At 41.0% G+C, this 19135-nt stretch overlaps 1 protein-coding gene across 1 annotated transcript in view; it reads right to left on the bottom strand.

The window, feature by feature from the left end:
- NMNAT3 (nicotinamide nucleotide adenylyltransferase 3) overlaps window positions 1-19135 on the bottom strand; it is a 116922-nt gene that overhangs the window by 51403 nt on the left and 46384 nt on the right. Inside the window, exon 2 of the mRNA XM_060149736.1 lies at window positions 15746-15895. Coding sequence (XP_060005719.1) covers window positions 15746-15854 — 109 coding nt within the window. The 5' untranslated portion in view covers window positions 15855-15895. The remainder of the gene's footprint in view (window positions 1-15745; window positions 15896-19135) is intronic.

Raw genomic sequence — 19135 nt, 5'->3', positions numbered from 1 at the left:
GTGGGATAGCTGGATCATATGGTAGCTCTATTTTTAACTTTCTGAGAAACCTCCATACTGTTTTCCATAGTGGCTGCACCAACATTCCCACCAACAGGGTATGAGGGTGAGATTCTTTATGTATTCGGGACTCCAGTTTTTTGCTGGATATGTGTTTTGCTATTTCAACTCTTTTTGAAGAATAAAACAGCAAAAAATTAAACAAAAAACATTGATTTCTTTTAGCTTTCTACCTGGTTGGGGGAAAGGAGAAGAGGGTGAGAAACGAGGGGAAGAGGTGGGAAGCATCTTATGCTTTATGAGGACACAAGCAATGGCTCCCATCTTTCACAGCACGTGCACGTGAGCTGCAGTGAGGCAGATGCAAACCAGAATACGGGGGGTGTGCAGGGTGCTCGGGAAGTGTCTGAGGGCCTTGATACAAGGCACACTCACAGGTGAGGTTCTGTTCACCCCCTAACCTGGCACAACCGAGTCTGGTGTGAGAGTACATACCGTGGAAACTGCCCCCCTCAGAGACCCTGCCAGGATCTGTTCCCCTTCAGGCTACATCCCAAAGTAGAGATAGAAGGATAAGGAAAATGCTGATTTGTTATTAAATCAGAACAGCACCTCCTCTTGAAGGAATCTGGAGGGTAACATTGGTGCAGCCTCAAACCCTTAAAGCCTCAGAAGATGAGGAACAAATTGTCTTGGTTCCAAACAATTGCTGGAGTAATTCAACATTCTTAAATCTACCTTCTCCAGAAAGATCTCTTAAATTAGGAACGTGAAAATGAACAGTTTTTCAGACCAGGCTGGGGTAATGCCCATGAATATATATTAAAATCACTCTGATTAATAAATGTCCGTGTGAGCCCAAGATTAAAGTAACATGCTGAGCTTATATAATATTTACTCATGCTCTGATGATATCTCCGAAAGCCCAGAAGACCCAGAACTGGGGCTGTCACTGCCTTAAATAGAATTATTATAGCTTAATTTTCCCCCTTACCTCAGACTGTACTGCACCACCATATCATGGTGCATTTAATTCTCTCAATATTCACTGTGTAATAAAGGATCAAAATTAAAGTCACAGGGGTAGCAAAAGTAACGTGCATCACACTGGACACTGACCAGACATTTTTATTTAACACAGAAAACTACTGGTGTAGCAACCCCACTACTGGGCATATACCCTGAGAAAACCATAATTCAAAAAGAGTCATGTACCAAAATGTTCATTGCAGCTCTATTTACAATAGCCCGGAAATGGAAACAACCTAAGTGTCCATCATCAGATGAATGGATAAAGAATATGTGGCACATATATACAATGGAATATTACTCAGCCATAAAAAGAAACGAAATTGAGCTCTTTGTAATGAGGTGGATGGACCTAGAGTCTGTCATACAGAGTGAAGTGAGTCAGAAAGAGAAAGACAAATACCGTATGCTAACACATATATATGGAATTTAAGAAAAAAATGTCATGAAGAACCTAGGGGTAAGACAGGAATAAAGACACAGGCCTACTAGAGAATGGACTTGAGGATATGGGGAGGGGGAAGGGTAAGCTGTGACAAAGCGAGAGAGAGGCATGGACATATATACACTACCAAACGTAAGGTAGATAGCTAGTGGGAAGCAGCCGCATAGCACAGGGAGATCAGCTCGGTGCTTTGTGAGCACCTAGAGGGGTGGGATAGGGAGGATGGGAGGGAGGGAGACGCAGGAGGGAAGAGATATGGGAACATAGGTATAACTGATTCACTTTGTTATAAAGCAGAAACTAACACACCATTGTAAAGCAATTATACTCCAATAAAGATGTAAAAAAAAAAAAATTACATTTCAGTTATTTAGTTCCAGGTTTTTTGCACTGAGGTTTGATAAAGTGATCTCTACAATTTTTCGCTTGGGAAATTCAGTTAAATTTTCTTTGAGGAATATTATATGGTCCTTTCTCACAAATGTTATAAAAATAACAGAAAATAAAGTACTTTCCCTGAGCTAAATAAAAGAAAAAAAAAAGAAAACTGCTGGTGTAAATGATATTGTAATAACTATGCTCCAATTTAAAATGCAAGTCACTGAGAGGAACTCTTGGGAGCCATAAAATACCTTTCCCCTCCTCAAGGTTGTCCAAAGGGAAGAAAAGGACAAGGCTTTCAACCAGGTTGTTATCTTTACGATGCAATTTAATCTGGGATGCCACAAATGTGTGGGGCAGGATTGTTAGGCAATAATATCATAAAGTATCAAGAAAGTGCTAAAGAAAACAGAAGGAACAATTCTGCGGTTTTCTCACTTCCATGCGTAGATGTGAGAATATTATGTTAACCTGTCTGGTGGTGGCCACAGGACCGGGAGCTACTCTGAGCCCGCACTGCGGGGGGCCTGCTCAGGATGCAAGTGGAGAGACCAAACGTGTATTGCATTTGTCGAGTAGGTTAGACCCTTCATACATCATCTCGTTGAGCCCTTATAATAAATAACCTTTAAAGTTAGGAGATATTTTTCCCATGTTGCAGTTGAGGAAACACATGTCGGAGGGGTCAAGTAAATTGTTCAAGGTCATGCCCTAGAAGGCGGATTTGATGCTAAGGCTGCCTTCAAAGTCAGTGTTCTCTCTGTGACCCCACGGTCATAGGGAAGGGAGCACGTCCTTTCTATGGTTCACCATTCTGCGTTCTTTCTCCTGTAGGTTGTGGCATCCAAGGGAAAGCAGGAAAAGAGATGAGAATCTCAGGAGCAACATCAAGTCAGAGCCGAGCGTGGCTGGGTAGCAGCCAGGGCCAGTTGGGGCCTGTAAGCAGGCAGAGGCACGGCCTCCTGGATTCTGCCTAAGCCAGGACAGAGACCTGGCTGAGAGCAGCTCTGTGCCCACTTCTGCCGCATGCACCTAGAAGACCAATGCTCTGCTTTCTGGGGGCATCTATTGAATCAATTATAAACAAAGCACAGAGAATAAAATCTGGAAAATATAGTTTGGGAAGCTGAATTCCAACCAGAGCGAAAGTCGGGAAACATAGCCTGACACTGACAGTTTCTGAGCACTTGGAAAAAGTGTTCACTGTTCAGAGTTAGCAAGAGTTTGCTGAGAATAAGTCATTTCCCTATTCGGTAGCGTTTCCAGATGGGCAGGCAAGTAACCACCATGAAGGCAGAACCTCATCCAGGCATTTGCCAAGGTCTCATAAGATCACCTTGGCAACAGGGTGGGAAATGCACACGGGCCACGCTGCAGGCAGGAGGAGTTGTCCAGGGCCGTGCACTTGCCCCCAAGGCTGAGTCCTGGTCACTCTGGAGAAGAGGGCTTGAACTCTGAGTCAGCCATCCCTGGCAGCAGATGGGGTCCGGCTATCCAGGTACAGGCTGCTGAGAGTATTCTAGCAGGTGATTTTCTGGAGGCCATCTATCTGAGTATCCCTGTGCCCAGGTTCCATCCATGGCAGAGACTTTACTTCGTAGGCATCTGATGAGACACTTGGTCAAAGGGCTTCAGTGAGTTCCCTTCACCTAAAGTCCACATTCCTTATCTGGCATTGCAGACTCCAAAATCAAGCCCCGACCACTTCTCTACTTTCTATGAGTTCACCCAGACTCTGCTCTCATCAAATCTGTCTTTGGGACTTGCACATTCAGGAGCCTGCTGGTGTATCTCTGCAGCACAGGGCAGTGAGAAGAACACTGGCCTAGGGGCCCAAGGCCTGGGTTCAGGCCCCAGCTCTCCCACGTACTAACTTTGTAAGTGATAACCTCTCCAAGCCTCCGTTTCCCTGTCTATAAAGGTAGGGACAACACTACCTCCTGACCTTGAATACCTGCTGTGCCCCAGGCTTGCACTTCCACAGTCTCCTGTAATCATTAAAGCCCATGTGACGTTCTCTCGCGCGGGTCTCTCAAAGTCAACAGGTCTGAAGCTGAACTTGTCCCTCCCCAAGTCTGCTCCACTTCCAGACTCTCTCCTTCTCCGTGGGTGGCGCTCTCTCTCTCCCTCAGACCCAATCCACTATCAGGCCAGCTTCACCCTCTAATGACCTTCCCCATCCACCAACTTCTTTTCATTGACATGTCACCCTCTCATCAAAAGTATTGCTTAAATTGCCTCTTAACTGGCTTCCCTCCGCCCACTCTTTAGTGCTAGGATGGCGGGGGCAGATACAAAGAGGAGGGAGGGAAAGGCAGATCTTCCCACAGCTCTTAGGATGAAAAACAGACTCCTTAACAATGGCCAGCAAGGCCCTCACGGTCTGCTCCCCAACCCTTTCCTCACCTCCTGTAACACTCCCCTCTGTTCCTGCTTCCCAGTCATCCCTCAGCGGCTCTGTCCTCTTCCCACAAGGAGCCTTTGTACACGCACTTTCCTGGTCCAAGAGTGCTCTTTCCCTGCATCCCCTGACCCAGGCCAACCTCACTTTCAGCCTAAAATGTGCCTCACTATTCTTCTCCAGCTCAGTCCTTACATTTTCAGAAACACTTGCCCTGGATTCCTGCCTCTGTCAAGTTGCCTCACTGTTCACCCTGATAGCATCAGGAACTCCCCTCAGAGGCATTTGTCGCCCGAGTAATTTTACCTCTGTGGGATCTGATTAACGTCTGCTTCCTTGTTACAAACTGAATACTTGTGTCCCCCCCAAATTCATATGTTGAGACCGTACTCCCTGATGTGATGGTATTACGAGATGGGGCCTTTGGGAGGTAATTGGGATTAGTCAGGGTCATGAGGGTGGGGCCCTCATGAATAGGATTCGTGACCTTATAAGAGTCACAAGAGAGCTTGCTTCCTCTCTCTGCTCTCCTCCATGTGAGGACATGATGAGAAATCAGAGACTGCAACTCTGAAGAATGCTCTTGCCACAAACTAACCATGCTGGCACCCTGATCTCAGACTTCCAGCCTCCAGACTGTGAGAAATAAATTTCTTTTGCTTACAAGCCACCCAGTCTATGGCATTTTTGCTTATAGCAGCCTAAGCTGACGAAGGCACTCTCCCAGGGGCACACGGCTCACTTTTGTTCCCTCTGCTTCTAGCACAGTTTCCAGCACAGACAGGTGCTCAACAAGAAGTTTGTTGAGTGAATGGAGGCAACACGGATGGCATGGTGGCTACAAGCACAGACTGCAGGGCAGACTGTCTCTACCCTGTGTGTGATGTCAGGCAAGCCACTCAACTTCTCTGAGCTTCAGCTTCCCCATGTGTAAAATAGGGAGAGTGACAACATCCACCTCATAGGGTTGTTAGGAAGACTCAATGACCTTTGTTTAAATGTAATGTACTCAGAACACTACCTGACAAATAGTGAGGATGGTCTGTGTTTGTTAAATATGTAAAATGAACAGGTGCTAAATAATCATTAAATGAAGAAGTATTAATGAAGCTGACAGAAAACCTGATTTTAAAAAAGGAACACAAGTGGCTTGTTGTTGAAATATAGGCCAATGGCCAAGTCATGCTGACTAGAAATAACAAACTGTCTACGTAACAGAAAGCAGGATTTAAATTTAATTCAACCTTCGTTAGTAAGTTTGTGACTACATGTTGGGAAAACAACTACTTACAACTGGGAATACATCCAACATCTTAAGAGAAATGCCGGCTCAAATTCTTAATCCAGAGAAAGCTTTAGGTATGACGGATGCTACTGATTAGTCATACGCTGGGCTGAGTCACTTCTGTCAAAAATCAGCAAACCAAGATAAAACTCCCAAATGAACTTTTAAAAACCACCCACGCCCACTACGCGAATTCATCCATCAAGGCTTTGAGAATCTTCTTTGAGAGTTCCCCACACAGCACACAGTGCGCCTATGATTAGAGGACAACACTATAAAATACAGAAAATCCACAGATACCACACATTCCTACCAGCCCTTATCATATTCCCCAATATTTTCAAGTAAAGGAGTATAAAAAAATAGCTGGCTCAACATTTCATCCTCTGAGCATGTATGACTTTTTGTCAGGGTATTAACAACGAAAATCTTCAGACCTAAGTTTTCATCCAATGTATAATTGTTTCTTACTATAAAGGGGTGTGTTATCGCAGGACTAAAGACAGTAAAAAGTTGTGATATATTATAGTGCCTCTGTCAGTTTTTAAGGTTTTGCTGTTGCTTCAGGAGAAAAAGGAAGGAAGGACAGTTGCAGTTTGAAGAAGGGGTGCTTGGCAAAGGGGAAAGGGCTCAAAACAACAAAGTAATTAGAGCTACCGCAGCAAACTAGGAGTGAACTATTAATTTCTCCTCAAACGTACTACACAAATTGCTTCAGCTTGTTTAGTTCAATTTATATGAGTGTAATATCGAATTAAAATTGTGAGTTGTTTTAGTGAAAATACACCAACAGAAGGGAGATTTCATTTTCTTGATGAAAAGAGAAAGTCAGCTGTGAGGCCAGATTTTCATCCAGCCTTAACTGTGAGCTGATTCTGATTGAGAGAAAAGGCCCTGTTTAAATACTTGTCCCCGGAGAAATAAGGGGTCGGGTGATGGCTTGATGCACAGCTCTGCTGGCTATGGGAGGCTACAGCCAGCCACTGGGGCTGTGGGTAGGGGGAGAGGAAGCCCAGCTGTGCAGAGAAGGGAAATTCTCACCACGCACCCCTCTCCATGACCTGGTTCTCCCTACCTCCAGCCTCATTTCTCTCCCATGTGCTGGAACGTGATTCTCTTCCACCTCTGTGTTTTACCAGTGCTGCTTTCTCTGCCCATAATGCCCTCTAAACTATGCTTGGCTAAGTCTTTCATGTTCTTGAAGCCTTGGGTGTCATCTCTTCCGAAAAGCTTTCCCCAACCGCCAGGTGAGAGATGTCTCTCCATTGCATCTAGTGCCTCAATCACTTGCCACCATGCGTCTCTCATCACCTACACTGTGCATCCCTCTTGGGCAGGAGATGCAACTTAATCGATTCTATTTCCAGCAACAGTGCCTGGCATGAAGAAGATGCAGTAGGCATCTGTGGAACGTTGAAAGATGTCAACCTGCTGTGTAACACACAAAGACACAGACAGCAGAATCCATTCTGGACTTTCAAAAATGACCAGGTACTTTCTATGCAAGAATGACTGAGAATAAAGGCAAGAAGATGCTCGAGGTCATATGTGAGGCCTCTCTACCTATTAATACTTTAAGTTACAGAAATCATATGCAATATAAAAATATATTGTATCCATATGATTAATTATTCACGCATTCTGTGGTTATCGTGAGCTTTAAGGATGAGGAATATTCTCTGACACCTCGCTGAGCCATGCTAGAGCCTGACCATGTGCTAAATGAGAGTCTGCAAGTACATGAAGTATCCAAAGTCTCCAATACAGTGTACAGATGTACCTGCCCGGGAAGCAGCACATTGCACAAAGCAGAGTACAGGCCCTGCCCTGAAAAACCTCAGAGCGAAGACAACAGGGGCATTTCTGATGAGTCAGGGTTGCCGGGAAAAGCCGCTTAGTAGCTAAGAGTCAAGCAGATGTTTATTCCAAGCAAAGTAGATGCTATACACCCTGAAAAGAACATGATTCCACAAACTACTTTAAGACATATAGGGAATGCATTCCTACTTTCTCCCAAATAGAAATATTCTTTGTTTCCCCCACATACTTGCCTTAGGATAAATTTTGTGAAGTGGAATTGCTAGACTATGGATATATACTTTTTTTTTCCTAAGAGATAAGGACATTTTATTTTTGACTTGTAAGAGATTGACAAGCTGTTTTCCACAGCCATTGAACTATTCACATTCCTTCCTGTAGTGTATGAGAAGTCCAATTACTCCACATCTTTGCCCATAGTTGGTATGACTGGTCTTTTTAATTTTGGCTGTTCTAATAGGGGTGCAGGGGTATCTCACTGTGATCTTATTCTGCATTTTCTGTATGCAGTTAAGCATCTTTATGTGCGTTTATTTGCCATCTATATAACTTCTTTGGTGAAGAGTCTGTTCAAATAGTTTCTCCAATTTTTACTGCGTTATTTGGTTTTTTAAAAAATTACTGTATTGAGATGTTCTTATATATTCTGGATAAAAGTCCTTTAACAGATTTATGCTTTGCAAATCCTTTCTCCCAGGCTATGGCTTGTCTTTTATTCTCTTAGTGTCTTTTGAAGAGGAGAAGCTTTTAATTTTGATGAAATCTAATTTGTCTTTTTTTCCTGTTTTGGATCACGCTTTTGGTAGTGTCTTATCTAAGAAATCTGTAACCTAAGGTCACAAAGATTTTCTCCTGTTTTCTTCTAGAAATTTCATAGTTTTATGCCTTACATTAAAGTTTATGATCTATTTTGAGTTAGTTTTTGCATATGGTGCAAGCTTCGGGTTGAATGTTATTTTTGGGGGGGGGCGGTAGGGGGGAACATATGGATATTCAATTGTTCCATACCATTTTTTGAAAAGAGTATCCTTTCTCTTCTGAATTGCCCTTTGCAACTTATCTGTGTAAGGGGGGGGTCAAATTTCACGCTCACTATTCTGTTCCATTGATCTATTTAACTATTTTCACACCAATACCACACTGTAACAAGTACTGTAACTTTATAATTAGTCTTGAAATCAGATAGTGTCAATCTTCCAACATTGTTCCATTTTCTTCAAAATTACTTTGGCTATCCTGGGTCATTTGCATTTCCATATGAATTTTAGAATTAGCTTATCAATTTTTACCAAAAAGCTTATTGGGGTTGAATTGAACCTATAAGTAAATTTGGAGAGAAATGAAATCTTAACACTGTTGAGTCTTCCAACCCACAAAACAAGGCATATCTCTCCATTTTAACTAGGTTGTATTAAATTTATCGCAACAATGTTTTGTAGTTTTTAGCATATGGATCTTTGCACACTTTTGCCAGATTTATCCCTATTTCTTTTTTTATGCTATTGTAAATGGTATTATTTTAAAATTTTAATTTATGATTCTTTGCTGCTTGTATATAGAAATGCAATGATTTTTATGTATTTGTCTCATATCTAGCAACATTACGAAACTCACCTATGAGTTCTAGGAGCTTTTTTGTAGATTTCTATGTATTTTCTGCATAGATGATTATGTCATCAACATTTTTTTTCCTATTCCAGTCTAGATGACTTTTATTTCTTTTTCTTGCCTATTGTTTTGGCTAGAACCTCCAGTACAATGTTGAATAGAAGTGATAAGAATGGACATCCTTATTTTGTTCCTCATTTTCTGACTGGAGAGTTTAATACATTTACAGTTAGGGTAATTACTGATAAGGAGGGACTTACTTCTGTCATAGTGCTATTTGTTTTCTATATGCCTTATATATTTTTGTCCCTCATTTCCTGCATTACTGTCTTTTAGTTGATTTTTTAGTAGTGAAACGTTTAAATTCCTTTCTCATTTTCTCTTGTGTATTCTATAGCTATTTTATTTCTGGTTACCATGGATTACATTTAACATCCAAAAGTTATAACACTCTAATTTGAATTTATACCTGCTTAACTTCAATGACATACAAAATCTCTGCTCTTTTAACGCTCTGTCCCCACCCCTTTCGGTGGTTGATGTCACAAAATTACATGTTCATACGTTGTGTGCCCCAAACTAGTAATTCTTTTAAATGAATTAATCTCTTAAATTATGTAGAAAGCCAGACTTGAAGTTACAAACCAAAGTTACAATAATACTGGCTTATTTTAGACCAAGTTTTTTTTTTCTTTAAGTGTATTAATCTCTTAAATTGTGTAGAAAATAAAAAGTACAGTTACAAACCATTGTTACTAGCTTTTACAATTTCCCATGTATTTACCTTTATTGAGATCTTTATTTCTCCGTACAAATTTGAGTTACCGTCTTGGGTCCCTTCATTTCACCTGCAGGACTCCCTGAGCATTTCTTGCAGGTGTAGTGGTAACAAATTCCCTCAGTTTTTTTTTATCCAGGAATGTCTTAATTTTCCTCTCACTTTTGAAGGATAGTTTTGCAAGATATGGGATTCCTTGTTTTTTTTGGCCACGGTGCGCAGCTTGTGGGATCTTAGTCCCCTGACCAGGGATTGAACCCACATCCTTGGCAGTGGAAGAGCAGAGTCCTAACTGCTGGATCACTGGGGAATTCCCCAGATATGGGATTCTTAGTTGACAGCTTTCTTCCAGCCCTTTGAATATATCAGTACACTGCTTTCTGGCCTCCAAAGATTCTGATGAGAAATCTGCTGTAAATCTTATTGAGGATCCCTTGTACGTGACGATTTGCTTCTCTTGCTGTTTTCAAGAATTATCTTTGTCTTTGGTTTTTGAAAGTTTGATTATAATGTGTCTTAGTGTGGATCTCTTTGAGTTCATCTTACTTGAAGTTGGTTGGGCTTCTTGGATGTTTGTATTATATCTTTCATCAAATTTGGGAAGTTTCAGTCATTATTTCTTCAAATATTCTCTCTGCCCCTTTCTTTCTCTTTTCCTTCTTGGACTCTCACAACGTCCACCTTATGGTGTCCCATAGGTCACTTAGGCTCTGCTCACTTTTCTTTAATCTTTTTTCTTTCTGTTCCTCAGACTTGATAATTTCCATTGTCCTATCTTCACGTTTGCTAATTCTTTTTTTCTGCCTGCTCAAATATGCCTTTGAATCTCTCTAGTGAACTTTTCATTTCCATTCTTATATCTTTCATCTCCAGAATTCTTTTTTGGTTTCTTTTTAGGTTTTCTATCCCTTTATTGATATTTCCATTTCATTCATAGATGGTTTCTTGACTTTCTCCACATCTTCCTTTAGTTATCTGAGTATCTTTAAGACAGCTGTTTTAAAGTCTTTGTCTAGTAGATCTGCCATCAGGTCTTTTTCAAGGGTGATTTTTGTTTATTTATTTATTTTTCCTTTGAATGGGCCATACATTCCTGTTTCTTTATATGCCTTCTGATTTTTTTGGTTGAAAACAACATTTGACTCTAATGATGTGGTAACTCTGGAAATCAGATGATTCTCCTTCCCCAGGGTTTGATATTTTTGGTTGTTGTTATTACTTATTGTTTTTTGACGGTTGTAGGCTGTCTTTGTGCTGAGGATCAGCCCAAAGTATAAAGTTAAAGTCTTCTCAGTCTTTTTTCAGACTTTCCCTAGGCATGTGTGGTCACTTTTTAATTTTTCCCATATATGCAGTTAATTTTGAATGTCCTAGTCTTTAATGTCTGGCTCCCAAAAGGGGAAAAAGAGAAAAAGGAGGGGAGGGGAAAGCATGCTGATTGTTTAAATCCCCTGGAAGTTACTTCAGCCAGAGAGGGAGGGGCTTGCAACAGTGAGAGGAGATGCAACAATGGCTGGCCACCTTCGTCTGCACATCAGTGATCAGAGGCAGTAACCAGAGATCAGAGTACAGATCCCCAATATTCGGAAGACAGAGGCCCTTTTCCCCACACTGGCTCCCACAAGCTGTGTGCAGGCTGTTCCAGGAACATGGGCACAGCTGCCTGCCATGTGGCTGGGGGTGGGGGAGGGGTAGCTCTTACTGGGCTAAGAGCTGAAGTTGACTAAACTTAACTGCACTTTATCTGTCCGTGTCTTTCCCTGGACGTAGTCCGTCTTCAACAGACTTCAGTATTCCAAAATGGTTACATCAGACAGATTCTGTTGGTGCAATTATTGTTTAGGTGGGGAGACAGATTCCTGTGGCTTCCTACTCTGCCATCTTCCCAGGAACCTTTGTGGGATGTTTTTTAAATCACAAATTAAACCTCTTTTGTTGGTATAAAGCTATTTAGGTTACTTGTTTCTTCTCATTTAAAAAAAATCTATTTTTGAATGAGCTTTGGTAGCGTGTCTTTTGAGGGATTTGTCTATTCCAATTTTTAAAATGATCAAATTTGTAGGCATAAAGTTGTTTATAATATTGCCTTATATTTTCTATATAAGTTTTCAAAATCTATAGTTATGTCACCTCTCTCATTCCTGATAATAGTAATTTATGTCTTTCCTCTTTATTTTACTGTTAGTATGGCTAGAGGTTTATAACTTTTATTGATTTTCTCAAAGAAACAACTATTGGTTCAACTGATTTTCTGTAAAGTGTTTCTGTTTTCTCTTTAATTGATGTCTGCTCTGTTCTTCATTATTTCCTTTCTTATGCTTATTTTGTTTTTCATTTGTTCCTCTATTCCTAATTTCTTAATATAGCTGAAGTCGTTGATTTAAAACCTTTCTTTTTTTTCTAATATAGTGTTTAGTTAGTGCTACAATTCCCCCTAAGTATTGCTTTAGTGACATACCCAAATTTTTGAATATATTCGACTTTAATTTTCATTCAGTTCAAAATATTTTCTCATTTCCATCTTGATTTCCTTTGTGACACATGGGTTTTTTAGAAGTGTGTTATTCCATTTTGATATTTGGGGAATCTTCCAGAAATCTTTCTATTATTGATTTCTCATGTAATTCCATTGTGGTCAGAGAACACATTTTGTAGGATTTCAAGCCTTATACATTTATTGAAGCTTCTTTTATGGCCCAGAATATAGTCTATCTTGGTAAATGTTCTCTGTGCCCTTGAAAGGAAAGTGTATTCTGTTGATGTTTGGTTAGTGTTCTATGAAAGTCAACTAAGTTGAATTGGTTGATAGTCTTGTTCAAGTCTTCTATGTCCTTAATAATTTTCTGCATATTTATTCTATCAATTAGTGAGAAGAGACTTAAAATATCAGACTGTAATTGTGGATTTGTCTGTTTCTCCTTGCTGTTCTATATGTTTTTATTCTTATGTATTTTGATATTCTATTATTACATTTTAAAAAGGTTTAGGATTATTATTTCCTCTCAAAGAATTGACCTCTTTATAATTATGAAATGACTTCCTTTATTCCTGTTAATATTCTTACCTCTGAAATCTCCTTTCTCTGACACTAGAGCTATTTCAGCTTTCTTTTAATTAGTGTTTGCATGGGAGAGTTGTCTATTCATTTACTTTGAACCTAATTGTGTCTTTATATTTGGTATGTTTCTTGTAGGCATCAAATAATTGTAGTTGGGTCCTGCTTATTTTATCCAATCTGACAATGCCTGCCTTTTAGCAGAAGTTGTTAGACTATTTATATTTAAAGTGATTATTGATATGATTAGGTTTAAGTCTATCATTTTGTTATTTGCTTTCTATTTGTCCCATCTATTCTTTGGTCCCTCATTCCCCTTCTTCTTCCTTCTTAGGTTAACTGAGTATATTCTCATTCTATTTTATCTCCATTGAAAGCTTATGAGTTATAACTGCTTGCTTTTTTATTGTAGTGGTTGCATTAGGGTTTATAATATATATCTTTAACTTATCACAGTCTACCTTTAAGTGATATTATAAAACTTCATGTATAGCATAAAAACCTTACAATAGTATTCTTCTATTTCCCCTCCCAGTCTTTTTGATACTGCTGTCATATATTTTACTTCCACATATGTTATAAACCCCAAAATATATTGTTATTTTTGTTTAAATGGTCAATTATCTTTTAAAGAAATTTAAATAATAAAAAACATATATAATTGCCCATGTGGTTATCAATGCTCTGTATTCCTTTGTGTAGATACATTTCTCCATTTGGTATCATCTGCCTTCTGCCTAAAGGAATTTGGTATTTCTTGTGGTGCAGGTTTGCTGGTGGTGAAACCATTCAGCTTTTGTAGATCTGCAAATGTCTTTACTTGGCCTTTGTTTTTGAAAGATATTTTTGCCAGATATAGAATCCTAGATTGACACGTTTTTTTCTTTCAGTACTTTAAATATCTGTACCACTGAATTCCCTTTTGCTGAATTAAGAAACAGGAAATCTGCTATCTTCTTTATTTGTTCTTCTGTAGCTGCCTTTAAGATTTTCTCTTTATTATTGGTTTTGAGAAACCTTATTATCATATACCTTGGCGTTGTTTTCTTCCTGTTTCTTCTGCGTGGGGTTTGTTGAGCTACTTGATTAAATCAAATCTTCACCAAATTTGAAAACATTTCAGTGATTACTTCTTCAAATATTTTTTCTGTTCTTTGTTTCTTTTCCTTCCAGGAGTTCAGTTACAAGTATATTAAGATGATTTAAATTATCTCATATCTCACCAATATTCTTTTCTTTATTTTTAAAAATTCTTTTTTCTCTTTATGTTTCATTTTGGATTATTTCAGTTTGGATAGACTGTTATAGCTTCCAGTTCACTAACCTTTTCTTCTGCAGTGTCTAATCTGTTGTTAATCCTATCCAGTTTACTTTTCATCTCACCTACTGTAGTTTTCACGTCTAGATATTTGAGTCCTTTTAATATGTTCCATGTCTCTACTTAATTTTTGAACATATGTCACATAACTATTGTAATCTTTAATGTCCTAGTCTGCTAATTCTAACATCTGCATCAGTTCTGGTTCGACTTCCATTGATTGATTTTTCTCCTCATTATGGATGTGTATATAGACTTCAATTCTTTTTTTCTATGGAAAACCAAGTTGCCCTCCAAAAATGTTTTATCATTTCCCATCACTACCAACACATGAGTGTTTGTTTCCCTCCCTATCCTGCCAGCACTGAATTTTGACAATCTTTAATCTTTGCCTATCTCATTGGCTAGAACTATTTACTACCACAACGGATATTTATTGAGCACCAGCTATAAGCCTAGTGACAGACGGTGGCAATTCTGTGGTGTTCAAGCAGTCACAGTAGCTGCCCTCATGGTGCTTATTACCTTGTGGTGTTTATGTTTTTATTTGCATTTTCATTGATTATTAGTGACGTTGAGCAGCTTTTCTCAAGTTTACTGTCCATTTATATTTCTTCTTTGGTATATGGCTTACTAATGCTCACTGACCAGTTTTAAGTTAACTGTTTGGATTTTTTATTCCTATGTCAGAGCTATTTATTTACTAAAAATAAATACTTAACTTTTTGAGAAATTAAAAAATGTTTTGTAAACAAAGACATTTCTTTAAAATAAATTAATATTTGTAAGTAATTTCTTTGAAGAAATGACTTACATGTTACTCAAACATTTTTTTCTATGTTAAAAGTAAATAGAAATTGATTTTGGTTTAAAAACAGTAAACATTTTTGAGCAATGCAAAAATACAAAATACATACATGGATACATAAGATATACATAAATATGTAATGAATAAAACTTTCATATGTATCTGACATTGACAAATAAATGACTTATATTCTTTAGAAATAATCATGCAGATTACAAATGTCACTTTACTCTCTTAATAATGAAATGGAAAGTCAAGGAGATGGAACATTTCCAGATTAAATATTTCCAGCTGATTAAATATTTCAGGCAAAGCCATGCCATCTGTATTAGAAATGCCCTATATACAAGTTTGTTAATTTGTAATTGTCTAAGATCTATTCTTTCAAAGGAGAACGTGTCGGAATCCCCATTACAGAACGTTTGTTTACCCACTGAAGAGTAGCAGGAGTTCTACCTATTCATCTGGCTGTGTGGGTAATGCTTCCTGGAGCCCCAGGAAGGACGCCCTGATTGAGACACAGGTTCTATAACGTGCCCAGTTGTCTTTTTAGCATTAACGGTCAATGTGAAGTGGACAGGGAGGTAGTGGATCCTGAGAAGCATTTCAACTCTATGGCCAGGGATATGACTTGTACACATGTCACACGGCTAAGGGGTGTTTGCCCTCTGAATATGATGGAGGAAATGTATGTCGCCAGTTATGCTGTGAATGAATCAATGGAACAGTTTTAATAATGGGGATGATGACAGCAGCCAGCAAAGCCCCAAGAGGCCCAACCCACCAGTTCTTCCATTGGACCTGGGCCCCGGGACTGACCTGTTTGGTGAAGGTGGTCTCTGGCCACCTCAAACAAGCGCAGGTGCATGTTGGTGATGGGGTTGAAGGAGCCACAGGCCAGGAGCACCACGGGGATTCGGCTCTTCATCTTGTCAGGCACATTCACACCTGCTGCAGCAGCCACCCTGCCTTCATTGGGACAAAACCTCACGTCAGGGAGTTGGCACCAAGACAAGTGTCAAGATCAGCGTCTCTAAGCCAGACACAGGCCATTACTTCTCACCTGTAAGATGACTGAGGAGGCAAGAATAACAGTAACAACATTTACGGGAGGTTCACCATGGGCCAGGAACTGTGCCAAGCCCCACACCACGGTACAGCTCTTATCTTACCAAGTGCTTTCAACTCAACCCTGAGTGGTTACTTATACAGCTCAGGGACCTCAGAAGCTGCAAGGCCAGGACTGGAACCCAGGCAGCCTGGCCCGAAGACCATGTTTTGCCCATAACCTCTACATCCTCCCTGTGCTCTGATGGATCCCCTTGGTCAAAAGGCGTATGTAAGATGCCCAAAATGTCATCTCTGAGAGTCCAAATAAAGTCACAGCCCTCAGAGCAGAGCGGAACTTTTTAAAAACTTACTTTAAAATAATTTCAGACTTACCAAAGAAGTTGCAAAATTTGTACAAAGAATTCCTATATACCCTTTACACAGAGTCCCCAAAGGTTAACATTTTACCACACTTGCTACATTCATTCTCCCTCTCCGTATACACACACATATCTGTAAATACCTATAATTTTTTTTCTGAAATGTTTGAGAATAAGTTGTAGACATAATACCTCTTTAAATACTTCAGTATGTGTTTTCTAAGAGCAAAGACATTTTCTTATATAACTGCAGAACAACGATTAAAATCAGAAAATTAACATTGCTACAGGACTATAATCTAATCTACAGGTCTTTTCTGATGTCACTCACTGTCTTTATCTGGGGCCCAAGCATTTTTTGAGAGGGTCAGGCCCAGACACTCTCCATACATAGTTCATTTATCCTCACAACAACCTTATAAGTGTAAGTAATATTATCCTCATCTTGCATATGAGGAAACTGAGGCTCAGAGAGGGACTATCATTTGCCCTAGGTCACACAGCCAGTAAGAGGTAGAACTAGGAGTCAAACCAAGGCCTAACTCCAGTGAAGCTCTTCATGAACATTCCAGGAGGCAGTGCCTCAGTGGCAGGAGAGCCCCTATCAGCCAACCTGCCCTGGAGCCCAGGCTGTTTTCTGCTTTACTCTAACCTCACCCAGGTGCTGAAAGCTACAGGGTAAGGAGACAAGAGGGTGGGCCCAGAGGAGGGCTGGGTGGAGACTGAAAGGGCAGCGGCCAGCTGGGAGTGGACCTGCCTCCTGGTACTGGGAAGGCTTAAGCACCTCCTTGGGTACATAGAGAAGTTGTTCTGGCAGTGTTCTGAGCTATGGTGGTGTGAGGATAAAAAACTCTGAACATAGGTGGGCCGTGGTTTCTGCCCACTTCCTTTGAGGCAGCAGGGACACCCCCTGCTGCGTGAGAAGAAAGCAGCCCGCGTGACCGCTGCTGGCCCTGGAGGGCGGATCTTTAATGAGATAGTATTTGCAGAGTGTGCTGAGCTAGTCACAAGAGCAGCCTTGAAATGAGTGTATCCGAAGAGGCTGGCCGTTTTCTACAACTGTTAGGAAGCCTTTCAAAATTCTACTTCGTTCTGACAAAATAGTATTTTTTTTTAGAGCCCTTAAAACATGTAACTGCAGCATCTCAGGTAACCTGGGGTTTTGATCCATTTTCTCCAAAGTTCCCCAAAACTGTAAATTAGAACATTAGTTTGAATGGTGGCATCAATGCGATGCAGTGCGACGATGGGAAGGAGAACAAATGATATATAGGAAGTGTGTGTCTGTCTTTTCTTTCCTTGCGTGGCCACACTGAGCCACGCCGCTCTGACAGCGACTGACTCTGTCTGAGCCGCACCTCAGGCTGGAGGTCGCAGTGGGTGCACATTCCCAGGCTCAGGAACGAGGTCAGTGCACCTGCGTCGTCTGTTTACGCCAACGTGCTTCAACTAAACACCCTCCCAAGCCCAAACCCAGAGAAATACAATGATAGGGCTGAAATGGACTCCCTCCGGGGGTTCAGTAGAGAATACACCAGGCTCCAATTTGAGTGCGTCTCGAAGGTCGGATGCATGCCATAAAAGTGACTCATCTGCCCTATCATGTCATAGTATCTGGCAAGATGAAGCAAGTGTGGGGGACTTTTGCTACTGGGAAAGGCTTCTCACCAATAAGCATTTAATAGAGGTCCACCGAGTGCACAGCAATTGCAGCTGAGGGATTTAACAAGTTGAGAAGGTGGCATACGGTCTTCTTGGAATTTATCATTAAACTGGAGGCAAGGCAAACAGATTCCACATCCGGATCCCGCCCCCTCTCCAGTTTACCGCCTCCCACTTCACAGTCATCCCGATAGCATTTCATCCAGCTCCTCAAATACAACACGCAGCTCCTTCCTCCTGCTGGTGCAAATGCTCTTCCGACCACCTGAAACGAACGCCCTCCTCGCTCCTGCCTTCAAGGTGCTCTCCTTGGAGGCCCATGCCTCCTCACACCCCCACCACGCTAACTGTACCTGTTACTTTATCACTTTCTTCTTTCACGGACCACAGACCTGTCACTGCCTTGTTTCCGCGTCTCTCTTCCCCAAGTAGAAGGTGAACTCCTCCAGGGAGGTTTCTTGTTCATCTAGGCCCCTCAACTCCTGCAGGGGGCCTGGCACACAGGTACTCAGGAATGTGGCACAAACGAGAGAATGAGGGACTCTCCCTGACCAAGCATCCTCCTTTTCAGATGGCGACCTCCTCTCTTTGTTTCTGTCCCAAGTAGTCAATGGATTGGGCCTTCCAGGTATATAAGCTGACCTTTCTGGCTTCCCAGGGGCACCTAAGGCCCCTCCCCAAAAACCCACTCCACCCAACTCAGACTGAAAGCAAACAACATATTCCTGCCTTGTTGTGTCATCTTCGATGCCAGGAGCCCATCAATAGGGATATACCAGCCTCCTGCACGCTGACACCAAGGTCATTCCTCCACCCTGGAGGTCATCAGCTGTGGCTTTGTCAGGTGAAGGGACTTTGAAGGTGCGATTAAATTAAGGATCAGAAATGCAGAGGTTATCCTGGATTATCCGGGTGTGCCAATTTTAACATGATTAGGGTACTAATAAAAGGGAGCAGGAGGGTCACATAGAGGAAGACATAAGGGCCAAAGCAGCGATCAGAAGGCAGGAAGATGCTCTGCTGCTGGCTTTGAAGATGGAGGGAGGGCCAGGACCCAGCAGGGCGAGAGGAATCAGCAAGGAAACAGATTCTCCCCTAGAGCCTCCAGAAGGAGGGC

This window comes from Lagenorhynchus albirostris, chromosome 5 (genome assembly GCF_949774975.1).
Source record: "Lagenorhynchus albirostris chromosome 5, mLagAlb1.1, whole genome shotgun sequence".
Lineage (NCBI taxonomy): Eukaryota > Metazoa > Chordata > Mammalia > Artiodactyla > Delphinidae > Lagenorhynchus > Lagenorhynchus albirostris.
The sequence above is the reverse complement of the archived record's forward strand: the minus strand, read 5'-3'. Positions and strand labels throughout refer to the sequence as shown.